The sequence below is a fragment of the Trichosurus vulpecula genome, chromosome 6, assembly GCF_011100635.1.
Source record: "Trichosurus vulpecula isolate mTriVul1 chromosome 6, mTriVul1.pri, whole genome shotgun sequence".
Classification (NCBI taxonomy): Eukaryota; Metazoa; Chordata; class Mammalia; order Diprotodontia; family Phalangeridae; genus Trichosurus; species Trichosurus vulpecula.
Genome location: NC_050578.1, coordinates 48,112,705 through 48,139,474, shown reverse-complemented (window position 1 = coordinate 48,139,474; position 26,770 = coordinate 48,112,705). Strand labels below are relative to the sequence as shown.

The 26,770-nt window shown below is 39.4% G+C and overlaps 1 protein-coding gene across 1 annotated transcript; it reads right to left on the bottom strand.

Annotated features, from left to right (window-relative positions):
* Positions 1-149: 149 nt before the first annotated feature.
* On the bottom strand, positions 150-25,489 carry ETNPPL (ethanolamine-phosphate phospho-lyase). The gene is made up of 13 exons (XM_036764113.1): positions 25,196-25,489; positions 20,987-21,105; positions 20,597-20,756; positions 17,869-17,943; positions 12,491-12,581; positions 11,362-11,478; positions 8,593-8,675; positions 8,057-8,282; positions 6,539-6,693; positions 5,469-5,558; positions 5,042-5,172; positions 2,763-2,794; positions 150-741 (listed from the first exon to the last, which is right to left on the bottom strand). Exons 1-13 carry the CDS (start codon positions 25,249-25,251, stop codon positions 613-615), a joined length of 1,464 nt encoding a protein of 487 aa, XP_036620008.1. The 5' UTR covers positions 25,252-25,489; the 3' UTR covers positions 150-612.
* Positions 25,490-26,770: the final 1,281 nt, after the last annotated feature.

Here is a 26,770-nt window from a genome sequence, read left to right as displayed (position 1 = left end):
CTGATCTTTTCCCTAATAATGTTTTCATTAATCTGCTCTTTAAAAGTTAGACCTTTTCAATTTTCTTTTTTTTTTTCTTCTGAGACTTTGGGTATATTATTACCCCCTAGTTAATGTTTGGGGTGTGTGTGCGTATCAACTTGACACTCTTTTGATAGAAAATTAAGATGTGATTTTATTGTAATCTATAAACATACTTTTACATATTAAATTGTTGTAAGGCTAAATTTTATTTAGATCCCTTAAGCTTCAAAACTGAGAAGCTTATTGTGTTTTGCCTTCTAACATTAATCATTAAAATGTGAACAGTACACATTGGACTTAATGTTCAATTTACATATTTAAATTTTACATAAAACAGAATAAATTAAGCACTCTGATTCACAAAGGTCAAGTAAGGATTTCCTAGGACAAGCGTTTTGATTAGCAGTTCGTTTTTACACATCGCTTATTGATTGGGTTATTTACAAATCCATACAGAATGAACAAAAACTCTACATCCCGCTGTTAAGTGCACAGGCTAATCACAGCAGGAAAAGTCAAGAAAACTGCCAGGCCCTTGTGCTCCTTCTCTTTAAAGCCCACTGTTCCGTTTGTCTGTAGCCACGAGTTTCACGTCCGGATCCTTTTCCCAGGCACCGTATGTTTTTCTTCGTACAATCCGTTCCTCTTTTTATTGGTGTTTTCGCCAGCCTGACTGGTGCTGTCACTGGCACTGTTTGAGCTTGCCTCATTAAGCCTCTACAACACAAGACCAAGTAAATTCCAGTGAATTATTCAAAGCTAAACAAGTTTCCCTGGGTAAATTTACTCTGTAAAATTGACAAGAATTGAACCTCTTCCTCTCTGGTCTTTCTATAAAATCTGAACTCAAGTCCCTAAGCCCGTTCCCCTTTCACAGATCTTTTATTTCAATTCATATGAAAAAAATGTGTATGTATGTATATATGTATCTGTATATGTAAATGAATGTGAAATAATTTGTCTGAAACAAACTTGAGAGTGATTTTTGGGAAACCTAGTGGTTTTCCTTTAGGCAAATTCTACTGGATCCAAAAAGTTGACATCCTCAATCTTTTCTTTTTTTTGGAGGTGGGGAGGCAGGGCAATTGGAGTTAAGTGACTTGCCCAAGGTCACACAGGCAAGTATCTGAGGCTGGAATTGAACTCATTGCTCCACCTAGCTGCCCCCTGACATTCCCAATCTTAATGGGTGTAATCTAAGTATTTATTAAGCACTTACTCTGTGTCAGGCACTATGTTAATTACAAGAATCTTCCCCAACCAAATTTGAATCAAGGCCGAAGTTTCAGAAAATAGACACTAAGGACCTGTGTGGTCTTGAGCAAATCCCTTACTTAACTTCTCTAGACCTCAGTTTTCTAATCTGTAATATGGGAACAATGGGCCAAATTTATGTCCCTTAAACTTGAATAGTAAAATATAGCCAGGTTTCTAGTGGACAAGGATCCTTTCCTTCACAGGATGTCCTGACAAATATTTATAGTCATAAGGCAGGCCAGGTACAGTGGAGAGAGAAATAGCCTTGGAACCAGAAAAACAAGGAGTCAAGTCCTGACTCTGAGACATATTGACTGTGTGACCAGGGCAAGTTGACCTCTTGGTGCTCTAAGCAACTCTCTTAGCTTCTAAATTGAGAAAAAGTCTCCCTCTGAGTTTACTTCCTGTTTATACCGTATATATTTTGTACATATGTAGTTGTTTCTATGATGTCTCCCCCATGAGAAGGTAAGCTCCTTGAGGGCAAGGGTGGCATTTTTTCCTCTCTTTGTATCCTCAACACTTAACACAGCGAACAGCACATTGTAAGCCCATCGCTTACTGACTGACTGGAAATGCGCCAACCCAGTTTCCAGTAGCAGTTCATTCCAGTAGCAATGACATCACAATAGTGAGTAGGGACTGCAGCTGGAGTATGGCCCTCTGCTGGGAGAACCCCAAACACGCAGGAACCAGGCCATGTTATAACAGAACTGTTAGTTTGCAAGGTCCTGGTTCCATTAGGGCCTTCCACTTTAATTCACCTCGTTTCAGGGTGAACTAATGGTCTTTTGGTTTCTCTGTATGGATCTTTTGCTGATGTGAAGGTAACTGTTGTGTTGGAGTCTGGAGATGGGTATATTGGTGCCTAAGAGCCAAGACAGGGGCTTAAATCATCAAGGCCTTTCTGCAGTTGGGATCTGTTCTTTGAACACCCTCTCTACAGGGTGTTCCTAATGTCTGGACACATAGACAATTGATGGCAATGTGGAGCTATTGCATGGAGTTCATGTGAATCTTGCAAAGCGCATCAACCTTTGCATCACAAATGAATTGAAGATGTTATTTGTTAATATTCCAAATAAATAAAATGGTGTTGAAAATTTCATTCATTTTATTTCTTGAAAATATATACTTTTGCCTATGTGTCCAGACTTTAGGAACACCCTATATTAGCATCTTGTAGGAGCCCTTTCCCAACAGAAAAGGGAATATTTTTGATGAAATATGAGAGTCCCTTTTACTTGTTCGCCAATGGTAAGGGGCCCTAGATAGTTCAGCCTGAGATGTTCTTGACTTATTCAAGGGGAAAAAGGGAATTATCCTTGCTAGATCTTTAGTCTGGCAAATATTTTTTTGTGTGTATACAAAACCACGAGTTTCACAAGGGAGACTTGGTCACTGCACCTCATTAGAAAATGTTTAATCCCTCACCACCCTCCACCCCCATTAAAAACAAAGAAAGGAAAGTTGGATCTTACTTCACTCTTGGGTCCTGTGGCTTCTTCTAAAACTATATAAAGGAAAATATAATCGTATTAGAAAATCAGTTACCAAACTTTTACTGCTTTCTGCCGTTATTAGGAAGGCTTTGGCTGAGATGTTCAAGGGAAAGAGAAATGTTGTGAAGTGCTAATGAAGATTCCCTCTGTCAAGGGAGAGCAGTGTCCTGAATCTTTCTCCAATTAGTGATTTAGACTGTGGGGAACGTCCTTCTGAAAAGTGAGGGGGAAAGAAAGCCTGATTGTCTCCTTTAGTAAACTCTAACAATTAAGAGGAAATGCTTTAAAAAAGAGTGGTAATTCAAATGTAGTGGAGATCCCTACCACTCTAGCCTATTCATCGTGCCTTGTTCTCATCCTGCCATTGTCTCTTGTCTCCATTCATTTACTTACACTCTTCCTTTGTACCTGAAATACCACACTTCCACCTATAAAGATCCTTGCCTTGCTTCAAAGCCCAATTCAGGAACTATTCCCTCCCTGAAACCTGACTTAAAGAGATCTCTCCCTCCTCAATCTTCTCAAAGCACTTTGGATCTCTCCTTCTACACTTGTCAGTCTACCTTTCATCATATATATATTTGTTTCCAAGTTTTATCCTCTCTCCATTAAACTGCAATTTCCATGAAGCAGAAAGTACATTTCATTTCATCTTTGTATTCTTGGTCTCTATCACAGTGCCTTAAAATTAATAGGCATACTATGTCAGACTGCACGCCATCTCAGGGAGGGGGGAGAGTAAAGAAGAGGAGAAACTTTATAACTCAAAAATCTTACAGAAGTGAATGTTGAAGACTAAAAATAAATTAATTTTTTAAAAAAGAAATTAGTAGGTATATGGTATATTTGAATTGTAACATTGAAGATAAATCCAGATGATTGTTTTGCTGGGAATATCGATTGATTATTTATATTTAACATGACACTAGTGTGGAATAGTAGTTGAGCACTGTGCCCGATTATGAAACCAACTGTCTACCCACTATGTGTGACCCTGGGCAAGTCTCTGTGCCTCAGTTGTCTCAAGTGTAAAATGAGGGATTTGGACTCACTGGCCTCTAAGGGCACTTCCAGAACTAAATCTATGATACTACATGCCGTTTTCCTTCTCTGGGTCTCGGCTTACACAAAGAAGGGGTAGGACCAGCCCTTCTAGCTCTAATATTCTATAAGGCCAACTGCCATCTTTCCCTTTTTGTTGTAGCAATGTGCAACATATACTTGAAAAATGTCCATCCTATTGTGAGACCATGTCTTTTGGACTCACCTCACTAAATGGGTTTGTATTCATCAAATAGTCATTTGCTTCCCCTACTCTCTCTAATGGTTTGTCAGTGAACTGACAGAAAATGGTAAGTGGTAGGAAAGCTAGTACTCTGCTTACAGAGGAGGCAGTAAAATGCCAAAGAAAGAATGGACAGAGGATTTCATTTGATTCCTACCTTTGACACTTACTACTTGGGCAAGGCTTTCACTTCTCTGTGTCTCAGTTTCCTCATCTGTAAGATGAAGGAGTTGTGATAGATGGCTTTAGATCTGTGATTCTATGAACTACAGACTCTACATAATGGATATTAAGGAGAGAAACAACTGAGAAGCTGCAATGTATGTCTCTGGCCCTTCTTTAAAACGGAACGGAAAAGATCATATATTGTTTTGGAATAAAAGTGTTGCAATCAGTGAAATGACTTTTAGTTGGAATCTTAGAACTCTGAGCACCAAAATTATTTGTGCCAAATGGGGATACACATATTTTGTGAGACTGAAGCACATGAATTTATAATAACCTTATTCTAGGGATGTATTTGTGAGGCAGTAGGACGTAGTGGGTAGAGCTGGCTTTATAATCAGAAAAATCTGAGTTCAAATTCTGACTCTGACACATACTAGCTGGGTGATCTTGGGCATCACTTAACACCTCAATGTCCTCAGATGCAAAGCAGGTGATGATGTTTATCAGAAGAGGCCTTCACTATGACTTTTCCCTATATTAAAGAAATCACAATTCAAGCCCTCCCCCTCCCCTAAAAGCAAATTATTTTCTTTTCTCAGTGCAGTCTTACTTTTGGAGTGGGACTGCATTCTACCAGATTTCTTTCCCCCTCTCCTCCCATCCCCCATTTTTAAATCTAAAGTTACGTAGGCATTTCTGTCTTCAAAGGCTGTGGGCATAGAGAGTAAAAGTTAGATGGGTTTTGGACAGATGAGATCAGAGGAAAACGAAAAAGAGGGATAATCTAGGGAATTGCAAAACTAACCCGTGAGAATTTTATCCAGTTGTTCCACCATGAACTTAGCATCTTCTTTTGTGAAGCACATTGGCGGTTTTATTTTAAGAACATTCCTGTGGGGACCATCAGCACTCATAAGTATTCTCTGTTCTTTCATCCTAGTAAGAGAAATATGTTTAGATGTGAATAAATGTCAAACGTTAGAATAAAAATGCAAAATGCAAAGAGCTCCTCCAGGAGGGTCAGGTAGCACATAGACACAAATGTACCACCACCCCCATCCATTTTCTCTTTCTCAAATTCACACAATCCCACCCATATAGCAGATGATTAATTGTCCTTTTCCTGGATGGAAGAGGAGCAAAGACTAGAATTCTCAAGCTCCGTATGACATGGTTGGATTGGCAAATAACTGATCTGTCAAACTAGACACAGAAACAAAAGGTATATTTACTTATAGATGATATGTTGTGCTTCAGCAGTGGCAGGGGTCCTTTTCTGTTGGTCCTTCACTAAGTCAATTCCAATAAAAAAGCCAATGCCCCTAGGAAAGATGGAGGAAGAACTGATATTCATTCTATCAGGAGAGAATGCCTCATTTTCTTAAAAAAAAATTATCCCCAATGCTTCTGTTTAACCTTCACTTACTGGTAATGAAGTGGGTCTCTGACCTTCCATGTCTAACCATTGCAGATTCAGGCTAGTTTAAGGTACCAAAACCATAGTCAGAGGCTACTAATTGTTTTTAGAAACAATTTCTTTCAAAATAAGATTTTTTTTCCTACTTGACTAACAAATGAAAAAAGTTTCTCTTTTCCAAGTCTTTTGACCTATTCAGAAATTAAGTGACTTGCCTAGGATCATACAGCCTGTAAGTAACAGAGAACAGACTTGAACCTAGACTTTCTTGATTCCAAGGTCACTTTTCTATTCATAATGCCACACTGCCTTTCTAAAGATAATAATTCAACTTTCTTTAGCTTCTTAGCACAATTGTTATAATAATAGTAATGTTTACAAAATATTTTACATATATTAGCTCATTTTGTGCTCCTAGCAATTAGCCTCATTTTACAGATGAAGAAATTCAGGATTAGGAAGGTTAAGGTACTTGCCCACGGTCATACAACTAATAAGTGACTAAGGCAGGTTTTGAACCCAGGTTTTTCCTGACTCCAGACCTAGCATTCTATTAACTGCCTTCCCCAGCTGCCTAGTAGATGGCAGCATACACTTTTGAAAAAGACAGATTCTCACTTAATTTGAACAACAACATCATGAAGCATCAGTTAGGCACCTACTATCTGCTAAGCACTGGGGATATAAAGAGACAAAAAACAGTCCCTATTCTCAATGAGCTTATATTCTCATGTACTCAAATAACCATGCACCTACAAGATATGCAGTGTAAAATGGAAGGAAAACTCATTATTTTTAGACTTTTTGGGTATTGGGTTAGGAACATACTTCTAGGGTCAAAATATTATCATACAATTATCTAGCCACCCTCCTTGATGAACATACCTGATATCCCCTATCAATGGATGTTTTGCTTTTTGCTTTTTCAGTAACTCAATTAGGTAATTTCCAACCTGTGTGGCATTTCCTTGGAGATCTTCCTTTTCAATTATATCCAGGACAGCCAAGCCAATAGCACAAGACACTGGATTTCCTCCATACTGTGCACAAAGATGGAAGACAAAACCCAGCAGTTAGATGAGTGGTCTCCCTGCATCTACCAGCAATCCTGCCAAAATTCTTGAGCTCAGAAGCAAGTGAAAATTAACTCTGAAGGGCATTTTTTTTACTTACCATCAAACCTTTTATAATTCAATATCTAGGAAAACATTGGCTGTCACAGATTAGTACAAATATTATTTTTTAAGTTTTGTTCATTGATTGTTTAATATGAGGCAATTTTAGGCAAAGCCAACAGCTAAAGCTAAAATGTCCTCTTCTGGCCCGTCACTAATAGTTTTATGAGATTTGAATTTCACTAGATTTGAATCCAACTTTGAGTGATACCAAATTCTTTTATCTTATGCTCTACAAGCACCAACTTTTCAAGCCTTAAAGTTAAAAGTGACTGGGGATAAATCTTCAAAGTAACAAAACTCTCCCAGGATAAAAGTTCAGCAACTGTTATGGCAGAAGCCTTACATCCTTAGGTTATTTTTAAAATGGTGCCTCATAATCTAAAGGCTTTAAAAGATGATTTATGAATTTATATGTAATGTGAAACACATGCAAGGATCATGTCATCCACGAATGAAATGCAACTATGCCTGTGGTTTAGCAAGACAACTATTTATTAGTATATGTAAACATGACAAAATAGTTGGGAAAAAATGATTAAGACCAAGGAGAGATCACTGGCTGAGTTGGGACAAATGGCACCTAACTTACTCTAGTCAGAGTTTGGCTAGGATTCTGGGGATAGCTCTCTTATTTTTATGTAACTGTCCTATTCTAGTCTCTAAGTTCTTAACCTGTACTGTCCTGTTTCTGCTTCTGCCTTCCTGCTTGCTGTCTTCTCCTGCCAGAAATGGATTCTCTTTGTGCCTCTGCCAAATAAAGACCCTTGTTCGGATTTTTTTAATAGCATTTTTTTTGGAGCTCTCCTTTGAACTTATCTCCCCACCAAAGGGATTTTTTTTTTTTGGTGAGGGGTTGGAGTAATTATTTCCAATCTATTCACTTGTAAGTTCCTAAAGAGCAGCAACTGTGTGTCCTGTTTCATCTTGGAACTCCTAGGACCCAGAGCATTGTCTTTCATATACCAGCCCCTGAAGAAGTTCATAGGATCCTACCTAAATGAGCTAGAAGGGACCTACCTAAGGGACCAACCTCCCTTATTTTACAGATGAAGTAACTAAGGAAGTGGTTTCCTCAAAATCACTGACAATAAAAGCATATCGAATTGAAGGAAGAAACTTATTTGATAGAATGCTAACTTTACCTGTTACCAAGTTTGGAGAAAACAAAGGAGCACATATCACTTTCCCCTTTTATAAAAAATGTTTGTCTGAAAACAAAATTTACCGTGTTAAAATACTCCATTCCGGAAGCACTGAAAGCTTCTGCAATTTCTTGGGTTGTCACGACACAAGACAGTGGGTGTCCATTGCCCATAGGTTTACCCATGGTAACAATGTCTGGTACAAAGTCTTCACCATACATTTGGAAGCTCCAAAAATGTTTCCCAATTCGACCAAAACCAACTTGAACTTCATCAGCTATAAATACGCCCCCTGCTTTGTGGACATATCTGAAAAGTAAAGGGGCACGATGAAAAGCAAAAAGACATGGTACTCTTGAGATCCTATAAAGGCACCCATGATTATCAAAAAAGGGGATAGTTTTCCCAATAGCTTTACAAGACAATTACTGAATTGCCATATTAAAATGTAGGGATACATCGCATTTCAGTGTAAGCTTACTAAATGAATTATGATTTGATTTGCACCAGGTAAAATGACTATTATGATATTGGAGAGTAAAGAAGACTAAAGTGGGCAAAAATAGTCTCCAGTTGGTGACTGTCACAATGCTCAGTGTGCCCCAAGTCCAGTACGTACTCTGCCACTTTCTGGAAGTAGCCTGCTGGTGGAATGACTTGGCCTCCACAGCTCTGCATGGACTCAGCAATAAAGGCAGCAATCTACATGAAAGGAGATGAAATCAGAATCCATCAAGCTGATTGTCTCCCCTTTGTATACGCAGTAACCAGAATGATTTTCCTTATAAATCAGTTAATTTCAAGAATGTGCTAGAAAAGAAGAGAACACTGCAGGCGGGACAAAGAAGCCATACAATGATTCCATGGAAAATCTCTCATTAGGAGTTCATCAAGCACAAGGTGTGAGGCATGAGTCACCCATTCAGTGTGGTTCCAAAGGGTTACATCATCAACTGTAAGGCATGGAGGGAAAAAAAAGAGGGATCAATTGATATTTAAAAATTTAATTTTTACTCAGAGATATCATTACAATGCACTGAGTCTGAACACATTTTGAAAATATGTAGTACTAATAATGCCAATCCATGAAAGCAAAGAAAACTTGAATTGCCTTCTCTCTACACAGTTACAATGATGATGATGACGATGATGATGATGATGATGACTGGGCTTGCTGTTGCATTGGTATAGAAAACTTCCAGATGAGGAAACAGTCAATGCAGATTGGTACCTTCTCTGCAATTTATAATCTTAAAGAGTTGGATAAATTACTGAGGTTAAGTGACTTACTTGCCCAGGGTCACGTAGCCAGTAATTATCAGAGAACATATTTGAACCCAGATTTTCTTGGTTCCAAGGCCATACCTCTATTCACTATGCAATATTGCCTCTCTAATAACAATTTTGGCTAACATTTATAGAGCATATTACGATCTGCAAAGTACTTTACAGGTATTCTCTCATTTGATCATTACAATAACACAAAAGAAGTAGGATTATTACTATCATCCTCATTTTGTGGATGCTCAGAGAAAGTCAGTACCTGAGTTAGGATTTGAACTCAGGACTTCCTAGCTCCAAGTCCAGTACTTGGAGCTACTATACCCCCTAGCTTATGGCTTTCTTGCATATAGAACCCTTACATTAGTTCAAAGGTTTTCACATGGTGTGCCACCAGCTGGAGTATTTCCAGTGACTAAAGATGGAAAAGAGAAAATGATTCTTTGAGAACAAAGGACAAAATCTGTAGTTCTCACATTCTTGAAACTTTCATCTTATGTCTGGCTTCCTCTGTCAGCTCTGCATCCTGTGGGTAGGATGTCAACCAACTCTCTGTAAGGGGAGGGAGAGAGCACCAATCTTATTTTATTGACTGCCTCCTATACAACTTAGGCAACCCTCTCTTGGCACCAAGGTTTGCCATGAAATGGAGAGGGCAATCTTCCTGGAAACATTGCTGATGAGCAACATGTGCATTAAGAAGTGGACGTTACATTGAAGGAACCCATTATAGTCAAAAAGCAGGAAGCTCCCAAGAGCATAAGCAACTTTCACCTCTTGTGCAACTGGTTTTTTTTGCTGCTGCTGGTATACAGTGCCAAGACCTAGAAGAAAACATGTAGAAGGAGGGCAGGGAGAGAGGGGAAGGAAGATACAGGAGAAAGAGAAGGAGAAGGAGGAAGATGAGAAGACTCTCTGTTAGTAATAAATATAATGTTTTTTAAAGCCCCAAATGTTAGGTATTATATCTGGGCTAGGGGTTTACAACCTCTATGTCCTGTACCCCTTTGGCAGTCTGATAAAGCCCGGGGACCCCTTTTTGGGATGTTTTATATGCATAATGAAATAAAAAGGATTTTGAAAGAAACCAATTCTATTGAAATAGTTACTAAAATATTTTAAAAACACAGGTCACATATTCCAGGTTAAGAACTCTCGATATAGACTATAATATGACTAATGGACCAGGACCTAGGACCATGTCTATGATTTCATCAGCATTGCTCTGTGACATACTAGGCAATTCTATGGAATTCCTTGAGATGCTGAGATGTTATTGGGGCTTACTCAGAGTCATACAACTATCAAAGATCACAGTTAGGATCTGAATCCACATCTTCCTGATTCCAAGTCTGGCACCTTCTTCACTATGTCATGGAGCCTCTCAAAATTCTATGCTTTTCAAAATCCCAAAGTAAGTCCAGTATAGGACATTAAACTGAACTCAGTTGAGGTGAAAAAGGGCTGGCTAACACTTCTCAGCCCTGCTCTGTTTTTTGACTATTGGCAACTCGCTTAGACTTTAAATGTCAGGTATATTGATAGGTTTCTCCTTCAGACTTTGTAGATCTGACTAGGTCCAGATCTTCCCTAGTTTCCAAAGACTGAGCCAGTTCTGAGGATGCTCTAAAATATTGGTCTGAAACCTAGCATGGTCCTGGAACCCAAGGGTCACTATGTCCCCTTCTCAAGCCAACATTAGCCCTTGGTGCCATTTGCAAATGAAATGAATACTTCTCCCAGAATGCTGAGGGTCTTTGCCCTCACTCCTTTTGGTAGGTTAGAAATGGACCACTGGAGAAGAGACATGAAGGTGCCATTTGCCCAGCACTTTGACCCCCAGAGCATGATCTCACACTGCATTGGGGAGAAAGCAGTGGTCATACACTGAGGAAATCCCAGGCTCAGTCCCCCATTCTTCTTGCAGACAAACCTCAGTGCTCCCACCCTTTTGTAGTTTGTACCAATGAAAATACAAAAAGAATATCATAAAAGACTCTCATGAAAATTTAGGTCCATAAGATTTGGTTCTCCCCTCAATTCCAAGTCCCTTTTCAAACCAATTTATGAAAGATGTTAAATTATGTCTGTAGAGGTCAATACAAACCTTCCGCCCATTTTTCTGGGCTTCTTCGATAATTTTCTTCACCTCATCTGCATAAGCACCAGCTGGATCTGGGTGGTCCTCCCTATATTTCCCTCGGTAGATATCTGGAGTTGGTGCCTGAAAGCATCAGGAGATAGGATTTCTACATTGAAAATTTAGCATGATCTTTGTATAGAATCATAGATCTAGAGCCACCCAACCATATTGTGTTATAGGTGATAGGAACCTAAAATTTAGATCTGGAAGAGATCTCAGAGGCCACCTAGTCTAATCCCCCTGATTCATACATGAAGAAACTGAGGCCCCAGGGGCTTTAGCAGCCTAAGCTCATGCAGGTAGCGAACATCAGAGACAAGATTTGCACCTATGTCTTCTGACTCTGGGCAACTAGGTGGTGCTGGGCCACCCAGATAGGGAGCTGAATCTGGAGTCAGAAAGACTCATCTTCCTGAGTTCAAATCTGGCCTCAGACACTTAACTACCTGTGTGACCCCCGGTAAGTCATTTAACCCTGTTTACCTCAATATCCTCATCTCTAAAGTGAGCTGGAGAGGGAAATGGCAAACCACTCCAGTATCTCTGCTACAAAAACCCCAAATGGGGTCACAAAGAGTCAGATGCAACTGAAAAGACTCAACAAAAACAACTTCTGACTTTAGAGCCATTCATTGTCCTTTCCACTGTAACATATTGTCTACCATGAGGTGGGGGGCGGGGGGAGGGCAGGGAAGAAAGGGGAGAAGAGGTAATGCTCATTTTAGCTAACTGATGAATGCTTTACCAAATGTTACTTGCAAAGCTTAAAATTATGGGGAAAAAAGGCAGTTGTTCTTTTTGAGAACGCAAAGAAGGGAATCAATCTTTAGTTATTATATTTTTAAAGAAGATTACAAATTATAGGATCACAAGTGTTTTTAAAAATTGACTACTATCATTTTGTGTTAAGTTGTGATAAAGCAACTCAGACTTAAGGACAGTGATGAGGCTGTCCACTCTGGCAAGGGTAATGGCAAACAAGACTCAAGGGCACATTGATAGCTGCCACCCCTAGAAACTAATCTTGGTGAAGGTGGTGGGTCAAAGTGCAATCTTATTTCCCAGGGTAGGTGAGATTAACGTATATACTTACTACATGCACAAATTCTTTCTTGACGTCTTTGCCTTTTCGAAATTTGTATGGACTAATTTCAATCAAGGAAGAAACATGACCATGGTAGGCACTGAAAGGAAGAGTGATACATACAACTTTGAAGGAAGTTTTCTTCTAATATGTTAAGATTAATATTATTCCATAATCAAGAAAAATGAAGAAAATAGCACATGATTCTAGGAAGCACACCCTACTTAACATGGTCAAGTTGGCAATAGAACTCCTTTGGCCCCTTCAGCATCATGCGTATATAACACACACACACACACACACACACATATATGTGTGTATGTATACATATGTGTACATGTGTGTGTATATGTGTGTGTGTATATATATATGTACACACACATGCATGAAAGGGAAAGATTTGGGACTTAAACAAATGTTTTTGCTAATAAAATATTAGGTTTGGTAAAGTGGACATAATTCATTTTGTTTTGAGATTTCCTACCTTGCCTTGCTGAGCTTTGAAATCATATAGGTAGAATTAACTTTTATATATTAGATAGATTTAGTCTCTCCCCCTCCCCACCCACATAATCATGGAAAGTAATGGGTAGGTAATAAGGTATTAATGTGGTAAACTATGTTACATATATTGCATACACACACATATATAACTTAAAGTGTTTATGAAGTGTGAAAAAGTTTCTCTGACACATTTAGAAAGTCAGTTGGCCATTGGCTTGCAAAAAATTAGCTGCCTCTGTGGGAGGGGAATGTAAAAAAAGCTAAGCCTATCAGTTCTGGGGTGGGGAGGTGATGAGCTGTTTTCTCCATCTTCCCCAATGGCAATGGTGCCCTTCAATGGAGTTACTTGTCCAGGAGTTGCCCCCGCCACCACCACCTAATCCTCACCACTATAGATACCATTCTTAAAACCTTTATTTAAAGGCATTTTTAAGAGTTAAATTATATTCTGTACCTTTGAGCTCTTAAAGAAATTATTTTGGAGGATTCTGGGAAGATGGCAGAGTAGGTCAGAAAATTTCAAGCTCTCCAGATTTCCCTCACAAACAAGACAAAAATAGCACCTCGGGGCAAATGTAGAGAAGTGAAAATAAACAAGAGTTGGGGCAGAACAGTAGTCCTCTGAAAACAACGGGAGAAGAATGGAAGAAAAATCCCAGGACTGAGGTTTGGTCCCTGCGAAGGTCAAACACCTCCAGGCTAGTTCTGCTGAAACAGTCAAGTGGGGCTAGCTATGTTGGGAGGTAGCCTCGACTCGAACCATAGGAATTTTCACTTCTTGAACAGTGTAGGGAATTGGGACATCCGAGCAGGGGAAGATTGAGACTCTGCTGATATGAATGCTGAAGCAGTAGGGCAGGACACTGCTGGTTGTGGACACTTTGAGGAGGGCAGAGTCCTTGGTTTCAGTTCCAGGCCAGGAGGAGAAAAGTGAAAGAGGATGTGAGGCCAGAGGCACCACCCCTCATGCCCCAGGACTAGAGATGATTACAATATAGCAACTTATTTTTTTTTAAATGAGCAAGCAAAAGAGAAAGAACCTAACTATAGAAAGATACTATGGGAATAGAGAAGACCAAGGTTTATCTTCAGAGGGGGATGCTGAAGCAAAAAAAGCTTCTTCTACCCCAAAGAGTAATGTCAAATGGTTACCTGCCCAAAAAGAATTCTTAATTGATCCAACCATTCTGGAGAGCAATTTGGAACTATGACCAAAGGGCTATAAAATTGTGTACACCCTTTGCCCAGCAATATCACTTCTAGGGCTATGTCCCAGAGATCATAAAAATGGTAAAAGGACCCGCATGTACAAAAATATTTATAGCAGCTCTTTTTGTGGTGCCAAGAATTCAAAATTGAGGGGATGCCCATCAATTGGGGAATGGCTGAACAAGTTGTGGTATATGAATGTAATGGAATACTGTTGTGCTATAAAGAAATGATGAGCAGGCAAACTTCAGGAAAACCTGGAAAGACTTACATGAACTGATGCTGAGTGAAATGAGCAGAACCAGGAGAATATTGTACACAGTAACAGCCACGTTGTGCTATGACTGACCTTGATAGACTTAACTTTTTTCAGCAATGCAAGGATTTAAGACAACTCCAAAAGACTCATGCTACAAAATGCTAAACACATCCAGAGAAAGAACTTGGGAGTCTGGATGCAGATGGAAGCATAGTATTTGCTCTCCTTTTCTCTCATTGTTTTGTTTTATTTCTTCTTTCTCATGGTTCCTCCCATTAGTTCTAATTCTTTATGTCATGTCTAATGTGAAAATAGGTTTAATATCAATGTATATGTATATCAGATTGCATGCCTTCTTGGGAAGGGGGAGGAGAAGGTGGGGGATAAAATTCAAAACTCAAAATCTTATGGAAGTAAATGTTAAAACTAATAAAAATTAGAAATTAGAAAATAAAAATTAATTATAAAAAATTCATAGAACTTTAAATATCAAATGAGAGAGATTGAGGAAAAACTAAAAAAACAAAATTAGAACAATCCAAGAAAAAAAGGAAGATTATGAAAAGAAACTCAACCAATTAGAAAAGGAGATCCAGAATCTTAAAGAAGACAACAACTTGAAAAATCAGAATTGAGCAAGGGGAAGCCAGCAAAGTTATAAGAAATCAAGAAAAAATAAAATATAAAGAATAGAGAAATAGAAGAGAATGTGAAACATCTCATAAGAAAAACAATGGATCTGGAAAATAGATCAAGAAGAGAAAACATAATAATCAGACTACGTGAAAGCTACGATCAAAAAAAGAATCTTGATATAATATAAGAAATAATTAAAGAAATTTGTCCTGAAGCATTAGAACAAGAGATAGAAATAGAAAAAATTCACTGATCACCACCTGAAAGAGATCCTGTGAGGAAAACCTAAAGGAATAGCATAGCTAAATTCCAAAGCCCCCAGGTCAAGGAGAAAATATGGGCAATAAGAAAAAAACAATTCAAATATGGCAGAGTCACGGTTAGAACACACAAGACCTAGCAGCAGCTACACTAAAAGATCACAGGTTTGGGAACCCCATATATTGAAGGGCAAAAGAACTGGAGTTGCAGCTGATAATATCATATCCAGCAAAATTAAGCATAATCATGAACAAAAAAAATGGTCAATGAATTGCCAGACTTTCAGGATTTTATTGCAAAAAGACCTGAACTTAATAGAAAATTTGACATACAAGATCCAAGAGAAAAATAAGGTAAACATCAAAGAATAACTACAAGGTATTCAGTAAGGACAGACTGTTTACTTTCTATACAAGGAAATGTAAACTGTATGTCTAAGATCATAATTAGTAATTGGGTAGTTCAAAAGAAAAATTGGGATAGAGCTGAATATGATGTGATTCTCAAAAGTAATATCATCTAGGAAAAGGTAAAAAGAGTAATAATCTTATACAAATGAGGTGCAAGAGGAAGAACTGACACAGATGGGGGAGGAGGGCTGGTAGTTCTGGAACCCTACTCTCATCAGGAATGGGTTAAACAGGGAACAAGGTATATATATATATATATATATATATATATATATATATATATATATATATATATATATATATATATATATATATATGTATGTATATGTATATATATACATACATATATATATATACTATATATATGTATCTAGAAGGGTATAAAAGTCTTCTAAATTCAGAAAGAAATAAAAGGCTAAGGGGATAAGAAGGGGGGAAGGGATTTTTAGAGGGAAGAAGGTGAGGGAACAGGATAAGCAAGGGTATAAAAGGGTGTCTAGATCAATGAGGGGGAAAGGAAAAAGGAGGGATCTTTGGGGGGATAGGTTAAGTAATAGTAGGACAAGGTAGCAGGTAGAAGTAAAGCAGAGAAGTCAGGAGGGATAGGAAGTGAAGAGATACACACAAATATAAAATAAAGATCAGGAGAATTTATTAGGAAAAAAAAAAGCAGGGGTAGTACTCATGATGCCAGATAAAGTTACATTTAAAGCTAAAATAGATTTAATCAAAAGAGAAAAACAGGGCAACTACACTATATGCCAGCCATGTTAATCAATATTGTTTTAGATTATTTAAAATAACTAGACAGTATGAGGTTGGAGTACTGCTGGGGTATAGGAAATGATGAGTTGGTGGACTTAGAAAAATATGGAAAGGCATGGACCTATCAAGTAAGATGTTATCCACCCCAGAGAAACAGAGGACAAACAAGCATAACACAGCCTTACATAAATGCATATGAATATACATGTCTATGAGTTTAATTATAGACATCTAAGTATATGTATGTAGCATGTCTGTGTACATATATGTTTATGTGTACGTATGTATGCATAGAATTTCAATACACTAAATCTGAAAATAGCCTCTTTTATCAATATGTATCTCTGTGGAATTTCAATATACTAAGTCCGAAAATATCATTCTTTTTTATTAATAATTTGGATGAGTTCACTGATGCATATGGGTGATCATCTCAACTCCTTTTTTTGTACAGTGACCCAGGAGATGAGACAGAGTTACACAGTTATCACTTGGAGTTTAACAGTTGCTAAACACGTTTAAATTATAAAGAATAGTGGTTGTGAATAAATCACTGGAAGGCAACTTGCCGTTGTGTCCTCTGATTGACTTTTGTTGGGGGCGGGGGTGGGGTGGGGCATGCTTCTGTATCAGGATTTTAACTGTATAGGAAAGAGTCTTTCCTCAACATATGAACTGTGACTTCTAAGAATGCTGTTTGAGATAGATGGTAAAGAACAACATTGTGAAAAGAGAGAGAAAACACCAAATGTGATAAAGACTGAGACTGGTGGGGATGAACTTGAATAGAATGCTTATATTTGCATGAGAAAATGTAAAAAAAAAACCCAGCAAATATTTTATATGATAATTACATGTATTCCTTCTTCAGTTTATACCTACACACATAAATGCACTTATATATTTTTCTTTAAAAATTTTTCTTGAAGTGGCCTACATAGTAGTTTATAATTTAAATAAGGTTGAATATTTAAAAAATAATGATTGAGTGGAAAAACATTGCTCCCCTCACCTGCTCCTCACGTTATGTGTAGCGATTGAAAGTCCTAGTTATTTGGTTCAGGAGGTCCAAATATTATAAGCAAAGCACTACTATCCTCCTGGAGTCAGCTTACCCTTTTCTCAAGCAAAGCCCTTGGCAATTAGAACAGCCTCTACAGTACTGTCCTTGCAAATCCACAATTAATAAAAAATAAACAACATTAAACCCTACATCCACCTTTCACTTACTATACTGAGATGTCTATTGAAACATAAATTTGTAGCTTTGTCTTCTACTCCAACTCAAAATAGTGCCGAAAAATCAGCTGGATTCCTTCATAATTACATAATTGCAGACTTACTGGTCAAGTGTGATCACATCTTGGTGATCTCTGTATTGCCGAGCCAGGCGTAAAGCAAGATCATTGGCTTCAGATCTAGAAAGAGACACATTAGGGTGGCAGGTGACATGTAGTCCTTTTTTGATATCCTCATTCACATAATTGTTTGCTAATGTGTTTGCAGAAAGAAACAACTCAACTGAAAGATAAAGTAAAATGCTAGATGCAAATATGTCTTAGTAGTATCACTTGATACTAACATGGATAGTCCATAAAAGTGGCTAGTTCTTCATCGTCCGAAGCATTGGTTGTATTCCTTGATCCTCACTGAGTCTTCCATATAAACCTCACACCTTATTTTAATTCTCATCAGCTAGGAAAAGCAACAGCAGCATGAACTATAATTCCAAATGAAGTTATTATGTGAACAATATGCATTTCAGATCCCAGGCCTCTCAGCTGTACTTGATATCAGACAATCATTTCCTTCTTCCCTCCTTCCCTTCTTTCCTCTCTCCTTTTCTCCCTCTCTTCCTCCCTCCTTCTTTTGTTCTCTCCCTCTCTTCTCCTCTCTCCCTCCCTCTCTCCCTTCCTTCCTACTTCCCTCCTTTCTATCCTTCCATCCTTCTTTCCTTCCTTCCTGTCTTCCTGTCTTCCTTCCTTCTTTCCTTTCTCTCTCTCTCCTCTCTGCTTTCTTTTACTAGAATTTGAATTCTATTTGGTCCATAGAATTCACAATGAAGAAGCTCCCACTTCCAATGCATCTTCTTTGTAACAGGTAGCCTCAAAAAGTTACCAAGGAGCAAGTTAGGAGGCTTGCCAACAATAAAAAATTCAGTATTTGTCAGAGGCAGGACTAGAACCTAGGTCCTCCTGACTCCTATCAAAAGACCATGGGATTATGGATTTAAAGGTAGCAAGAGAACTTAGAAACCACTGAATCCAACCCCCTCATTTTATGGAAGAGGGAACTGGACCCCAGAAGATGAGTGACTTGCTTAGGGTCACACAGTTAATAAGTGTCTGAGATACGACTTCCCAGGTCTTATCTACTATGCCATGCTGCCTCATACATTTCTGGCTATTTTGCTTCAGCATTGATATGGAGTCAGACATATTTAAGAAAAGGAGTACTGTTGGTCCCATTTAAGCCTTAGTCTCACCCACTCACAGCAGTAAAGCTAACATTTAGGACAATAAGAAGGCTTTGTTAAGCTTGGTTACAACAGAGAGAAGTACAAATTCTGTTCCTATTTGCTATTACCAAGAGTAAGTTGTGTCTGGCAAATACTAATTGTTTCATTTTCTTACGAGATGGAGGCAACAGTAATTGTTCCCCACTTGTTTCACCTTCGTAGAACCTAAAGACATTACATTAAAAGAAGTTGTTGTTCAGTTGTATCCAACTCTTTGCTACCCCATTGGAGGTTTTCTTGGCAAAGATACTAGAGTGGTTTGCCATTTGGTTCATTTTACAGATGAGGAAACTGAGGCAGAGTTAAGTGACTTGCCCAGGGTCACACAGCCAGTAAATGTCTGAGACCAGATTTGAACCCAGGAAGACGAGTCTTTCTGAGTTTAGGCTTGCACTCTATCCACTGCACAACTTAGCTGCCCCTAAAAGAAGAAGACGTAATACTACCTCCCAACACTGGGAACTAAAAAAAGAGGCAAATTCTTTGGAGAGTCTTAGAAAGTCAGATGGATAGAGATGCTGGGCATCAGAGGTAAGAAGGACTTTATGAAATTATTTAGCTTATGCATCTCCATCAGCACGTGAATCTCCAGAGACTGAATCAACCATTACTTCATGAGATTTCACTTAGAGAAGACAAGAATGCTTCACAACTGTAATTTAGATCCCAGCATTGTCTTGAAATTCTTTACCCAGGAAAAAAGTTTGGGTTAAATAAACACTTCATTCTAGAATGTCTTGAAAATCATAGAAATAGACTTTTAGAAATGAAAGGAACCTAATGACTTGGATTTCTTTAAGCTATATTTCAGTGCTTGTGGAAGGTGCTCGATTGACTGTCTTAAGAAATGTCTCATAGAAATGATAATCTGTTGAGACACTTTCTCCCATTTTGGCAAAATCCCTTATTCCTGTATTGTCTTGAACATTCCTGTACTGTATATCTCAATACAGATTCTTCTGTTGAGAATTTCCATCAGATCTCTGACTACTCCCTACACTGTGGTGCTAATCATTTTGGGGCAGACTTTGAATGGTTATGTTTACCAACATGAGCACCACACATTGATATCTTTGACATGGCTTTTACTACATTGAATGTAGTGCCCATGACGACTTTAAGTTTCGGTAACATCCGGTCTTTTTCTCTCCACTGGAAAACAGGAAGCTGAGCCACTTAAAAAAAATAGGTTATCTCTAATAGAATGTAAACTTCTTGAGGGCAGGACCTGTTTTATTTCTGTCTCCCTCTGCTGAGCCCTTAGCACAATGGTTGGCTCATGCTAAGATTTTAATAAATGTTTGTTGAATTGGATTGAGCTGGTTTGCCCCATACTAATCAGTAAATTATTAGCCTAGGCTGTCCTCAAAGTATTTGAGCACCTTCTCAGGTGTTCCATATGCTCTAGGAAATAATCTACAGTCACTTTCAGGAATATATGGACCAGAAAACATAATTGGTGATATATTTATATGAAAGAAATAAAATGAGAAGGGGAGAGAAGAAAGAAGGATGAAAAGAAAACAAACAAGCAAACAAAGCCTGAAACATACCCTGAATTAGCAAAATAGCAAACAGATAGTTTCTCTGGCAGAGTTTCGGAAAGGCGCTTGGCATACTCAACAATGCTGTCATGGAGGAATCGAGAATTTGTATTTAGCAACTCCATCTGTTTCACGGCAGCCTTGATCACTTCTGGGTGACTGTGTCCCACTGAAATTTAGGAAACAAAAAGCCCAGGAAACTCATTACAATTCCAAGTGCCTGGGAAACGAAGGGAAGAACCAAGTAGCACAGAAGAAATGTGGTTGTTTCCCCTTCCCAACTCTTGGCCCAGCCAAGTGGCACTAGCCAGCGCCTGAAGGAACCACTGACAACTGCAGCAATGTAGCTTAGCTCCCATAAATCTGTGCTGGCCACGAAACGTATCCCTCTGTACTCACCGTGAGCAACATTATTGATGCAGTCCAGGTATTGTTCCCCATTTTCATCAAACATGTATTGGCCCTTGGCCCGAACTATCTTCAGGGGGTCCTTGGCGAAGAAAACTTTACAGGATGGCCTAAAAATCAAGACAGAAAGGCAGTCTTGGTCTGGTAGCCATTACTCAGAATTGTAGAGTCTGAGAGTCTCAAAACTGGAAAGTACTTCAAAGGACACAGAGTAGAACCTATAGATTGACAGAGTACCCCTAAACTTCTTAGGGAAGGCTCAGATCAAGGGGCTATGCCAAAACCTCAAAGATTACTTTAAAAAAAAACCTTCATAAGTACATATACTACATTTCATAGAATCAGACATAGCTAGAAGGGACCTCAGAGGCCATCAAGTCCAACATCTTCATTTTACAGGTGGGTAAACAAAGGCACAACCATATAGGATCACAAATTCAGAGCAGGAAGGACCCTTAGAAGGGACTCCAGGCCCACCACTCTATCCATTATGCCACTTAGCTGACTTAATATTAATAATTTAGACTTGTCATAAAGGTTCTTCCAGAGAGAACATAAGTATGAAAGCTCAGTGTTTCCACTGAGGATATCTATGAACATTTAAAAATAAACTTCTCCATAATAGTTGAAATCCTTGACAGTACTAGCTATAAAACAAGGTAGCTTTTAGAGTGCTAGGCCTGAAGACAGGAAGACTCATCTTCCTGAGTTCTAATCTAGCCTCAGGCACTTACTAGCTGTGTGACCCTGGGCAAGTCACTTAACCATATTTACCTCAGTTTCCTCATCTGTAAAATGAGGTGGAGAAGGAAATGGCAAACTGAGTCAGTATCTTTGCTAAGAAAACCCCAACTGGGTCATGAAGAGCTGGACATGATTGAATGACTAATTAACACATAAAACAATCTATAAGTTAAAGGTAGTAATTCCTCCCTCCCCCAACCATTAATTTCATCAGTCTGTGGAGCTCCTAGGTGCAGAAACTTCCTGTGTCAACACAGATCAGCACTAATTTTGCAACTTGTAGGTTTATTAAAATTGTGACAAATTTCATAAAAATCCTATGCATAGTTCATTAAGAGAACCCAAGGGTATCCTTTGGGATCAACTTTAATGCTGGAGCCTTCTCTCTACTGATTATGCTAGGTTTATTCTGTATATATCTGTTTGCACACAATTGTTTGCTGATTGTCCACCTGATTAAACTCCTCAAGGGCAGGTATTGCTTTTGCCTTTCTTTATACCCCCAGTGCTTAGTGCCATACTTGGCACATTGGAGGTACTTAATAAATGTTTGTTGACTGGTTAAATAACATGTTTGGGGTCACACAACAGTTATAAATCAGAGGCAGGAACTGAACCCATATCTTCTCAAGTACAAGACCAGCTTGTTATCCACCATGCCTATTATGAGCAGTTAGAAAATGAATTTCCATTCTATTAACTGCTTATAAACTTTTCTTATTTTTGTGACTAGAAGGTAACCTTTCCTTCAAACATTTATAGGGGCAGCTAGGTGGCTCAGTAAACAGAGCACCAGCCCTGGAGTCAGGAGGACCTGAGTTCAAATCCATACTCAGACACTTACTAGGTGGGTGACCCTGAGCAAGTCACTTAACTCTGGTTGCTTCAAGAAAAACTGTAGATAGGTGGGGCTGTACATCTATGATCATCAGAGCAAATGTGTGATCTATTAAGGATTACACTGATTTGATTACATTGGTCTAGAGAACCAACTCTGCAACTCAGAGTCATAAATAGTTGCCTAGATTATTGTGTGGTTAAGTGATTTGTTCAGGGTCACACAGCCAGCAGTGCCAGAGACAGCACAATTTAACACAGTTCTCTACTACACCTTCTCATATCAGTGAATGAATGTAGATATATACATACATACATAAATATGTGTATATGTATTCTAAGAATGATGTAATAACAAGGGAATGGAAGCAAATGAAACAGGGAGTTCAATAATGAGACCTAGGGGCTTATCAGATAAGGATGGTCCCAGAGGTTTTTCTTGCATGATTAAATTAGCTATTGTACCATAAAGCATTCCGGAGAGACTGATGGATTTGGATCATGAGTGGGATTTGAGTCTTCAGTCTATCTCTTAATGGTTGATTTTTGAGGGCCTCAGTTTCCTCACTTGTAAAATGAGATGATTTGACTGGATGATTTCTAAGGCCCTGTTCAGTTTGAAATTCTATAGTCTTTAACATAGAAAAATGTTTAATATGATTGTATATGTATAGCCTATATCAGATTGCTTGCTGACTTGGAGAGATGGGAGAAAGGGAAAGAGGAGAGGGAAAGGAGGGAGGAAGGGAGAAAAAAATTTGCAACTCAAAATCGTATAAAAGTGAATGTTGAAAAACTATCTTTACATGTAATTAAAAAGATACTCTTAAGTGGGGAAAAATAAAAAGAAATTCTATAGTCTTTCCTTCTTAGAATCCTTGAGGACAGAGACTAATTGTTGTTTGGTGTTTAAATTGTGGCACCTAATACATAGTAAGCACTTATTAAATGTTAGTTAAATCAAATTCAGTTGTCACCTAGGAACTATGACTATAAGGTATTAGGAACTCACTCATCAAATACAATTTCCTTTTATTATTTGCTTCCAAAAACATGTGAGATTTTTTTCCCCCTCAACAAAACAACAAAACTGGTGCTTAGTTCTCAGAGGACAAAGCTTCTCTTTGGCTGGCTTTGGCAACCACTCCTTAGCTTGGGTAGCCTGAATATTTCTTTCTCTAAGAACAAAATTAGAGAACACTCAGAGTTCTCTAAGATCCTCCTCTATTAGCATGCTACTTGCCATAGCCCCAGAGAGAGAACAGAATCCCTCTACCCACTGGTGCCAATCACGTCAATCAAAAGGCATTTCTTAAGTACCCCCACTATGTGCCAGGAGCACATATATTTTGTATAAATACAAAAATGAAACAAACCCTGAAGACAATGTGTATGTCTAAGAATATACAATTCAAGGTACTTCGGAACAGGCTATGGGGAGGCATTAGAGCTAGAGCCCGGCTGGCACTCCCATCCCCTACCCCTCTACTCCTACCCCAGAGACTTGCTTGACTGGGCCAGTCGGTCCCATCCCATTTGCTCTAGCCCCAGTACCTGCTGGGCAGGAGTCAGGGGTGGTGGTGGTGGTGGTGGTGTGCTGTCAGGCAGCAAGGATTTATTAGGCTCCTACTCTGTGCCACGCACTGTTAAACGCTGGGGTGAGGGTGGGGGGAAGGAAAGGTCCCCACTAAAGAACGCGACCTCTCTGGGTCTGAGAGACTTCTGACGGACTAGTGGCTGCCGTGCTGGCCACAAACCGGCGTGTCTGTTCGTCCCGAGGTTCTAGTGGAAAGTTTTCTGAGAAGGTGATGGGGGTGGGAGTAGTGCATTTCTTCGAGGCTATGATGCACGATTCCTGTTACCCACCCGCAGAGGCTCCCTGGGAAGCTGCGCAGCCCTGGCCAGGGGAGCCCCAGGTGGCACAGGAGGAGGGGTGGGACAGGAGAAGAGGAGGACGAGGGGAGGCAGCCGAGATGTCACCTCTTTACCTTTCTAGAGAGAAGCTGACTCGGTCCTGTTCCTTGAGCAGAGTAAGGAGCAGAGACCGTCATCTTCACCGCTGGGCTCGGGACTGACTCTTGGAGATCGAGGTGGAGACTCTTTCTCTGTCTCTGTTTTGGTCTCTCTCTGTCTCTGTCTGTCTGTCTGTCTCTCTGCAATCCATCCTTACCCCCCACCCCCATCCCCAAACCCCAGACAGTCGAGAAATCCGGCGGCCAGGCTGGGCAGGTATTAACATATGCAGGTGTGCATATTCAGGGTACGTATTAATATATGCAGGTACGCAGGTATTAACAAACGTAGGTGTGTATATGCAGGGTAGGTATTAACATATGCAGATGTGCAGCCAGGGAGCACGCCGCGAGCCCTAGGCTGGGGACGCGAGCGGACGCACCCTGGCTCTACTTGGGTCTGGGTGGCCAGATCTTCTCCCAGCCTTGGCTACCCGGGACCACTCTCATTTCCTCACTTCTGACCCTCTGTTAGAGAGAGGCTTCAGAAGGCTTAGGATCGGCCCCATTCCCAGGTCTGTGGCACAGCAGTCCTTTGCGTACTTTCCGTCAGTCTACACCCCCACCTCGACCCTCAGCCCATGTTGGTCTGCGCCCAGCAGCTCACCCGAGGTATTTTTTCCGGAGCATGACGGTCTCGGCTTTGCTGTACAGCTCACTCATATTTCTGCGGCTGCTGGGGACCCAGGCACTTCTGCGAATTGATCAAGTTGCGCTTCTCAAGGTCCCAGCACTGGTAGCGGCGGATGCGGTCTGGTCACTTTCCAGCTCCAGCACTGAACCAGACCCAGGTTCCAGCACTTACCTCCCTTTGGTGTTCGTTGTTGTTGTTTGTTGTTGCTGTTAACTCTTCAAACTGCTTTCTGTGGTAGGTTAGCGATGGCATTAGCCGGTTAGTGTCATCTTCCTTTTATGTCTTGCCCTGTCTTTGCCTTTTGCCAAACCCCTCCTTCCTCTCCTCCTCCTCCTCCTCCTGGTGCCGCCTATTGCTTGGTTAGTAACCCCGCTTTCAGGTAATTTGCCATCCCCAGCACCATTCCCCCCACCCACCCCAGATTTATTGGTTCTTAGCTTTCCCGATTGATTTCCTACTACTCCCTATCTCTATTTTTCTTTTCTCTTTTTATCCTTTCTAACTTTGTTTTCACACATCCCCTCTTTCCACTCCTCCTCTTCCCCGCCAGTGAGGTAATGTGGATTTAAAATCACTGAACTTGAAGTCGGGAGCTGAATCCAGCTTCTGGCACTCAATAGCTATACATCTACTGGTATACTTGTCTGAACTTCTGTTTCCTCATTTATAAAAAAGGAATTTCATCTGTGTGCCTACCTTCACAGGATTGTTGGGGGATCAAATGAACTCGTGTTTAACTTGTCAACTTTAAAGCTACCACATGGAAAATTAGCTTTTATTCAGTTCTCTATTTCATTACCATTTATTCTTACTTATGGATACAAAATGCAATTGGTACAGAATATATAATCTATTGATTGCACTAATGCTTATTATCTAATTTCACATTTAGTGAACAACTAAACAGTTAACAAGCTAAGGAGGCTAAAGAATGCATGTGCTCTCCCGTTTTCCACTAAGGTCTAGGACCATAGTTTGGAAGCAAATGAAAAATCTCATTTTTAGTTTCTCTAGAAATATTTGAGAAATGATAATTTTCTCTAAAGCCCTTTTTTCCTTGGAAAAGCTTCTGTGAAAGGTGGAGGACAAAAAAGCTTTCAACTGGTGGATGGATTAAAGGTGATAATTGGAAATTTAACAAATACTTCTTGTCTGGCTAAGAACATTATCATTGCTTTTCCTACCACAAATTGACTAGACTTTTGACAAACCTAAAGACAATCTCCTTCAGTTCCCAGAAGGGTAATCCCTTATGGTCCACACTCAAACCACCTCCAATTCTTTTTGAATTCTTGATATAGATCTCAATCAATCAATCATTATTGAGTTACTGAGCACCTACTAAGTGCCAGTCATTGTGTCAAGCCTTGGGTATACAAATAAAAAGAGGTAAAAGATAGTGTCTACCCTCAAAGAGCTCATAATCTATTCTATTGGAGATTCCTACAGGAGAATAAACCTCAATTCTAGAATGCTAACCCATACTATATTTGAAGATCTCTTGTTTGACATTCCTAAAAATGGTACCTGAAGTATTCTTGGGATCAC

Bases quoted from the DNA above. Each gene is read 5' to 3' on its own strand.
- ETNPPL (XM_036764113.1), bottom strand. From the start codon at position 25,251: ATGAGTGAGCTGTACAGCAAAGCCGAGACCGTCATGCTCCGGAAAAAA. The intron at 17,944-20,596 runs GTATGTTTCAGG...GTCTCTTTCTAG, and splicing joins TGCTATTTTGCTAATTCAGG to ATCTGAAGCCAATGATCTTG. The intron at 11,479-12,490 runs GTAAGTATATAC...TGATGCTTTCAG, and splicing joins AGAAAGAATTTGTGCATGTA to GCACCAACTCCAGATATCTA.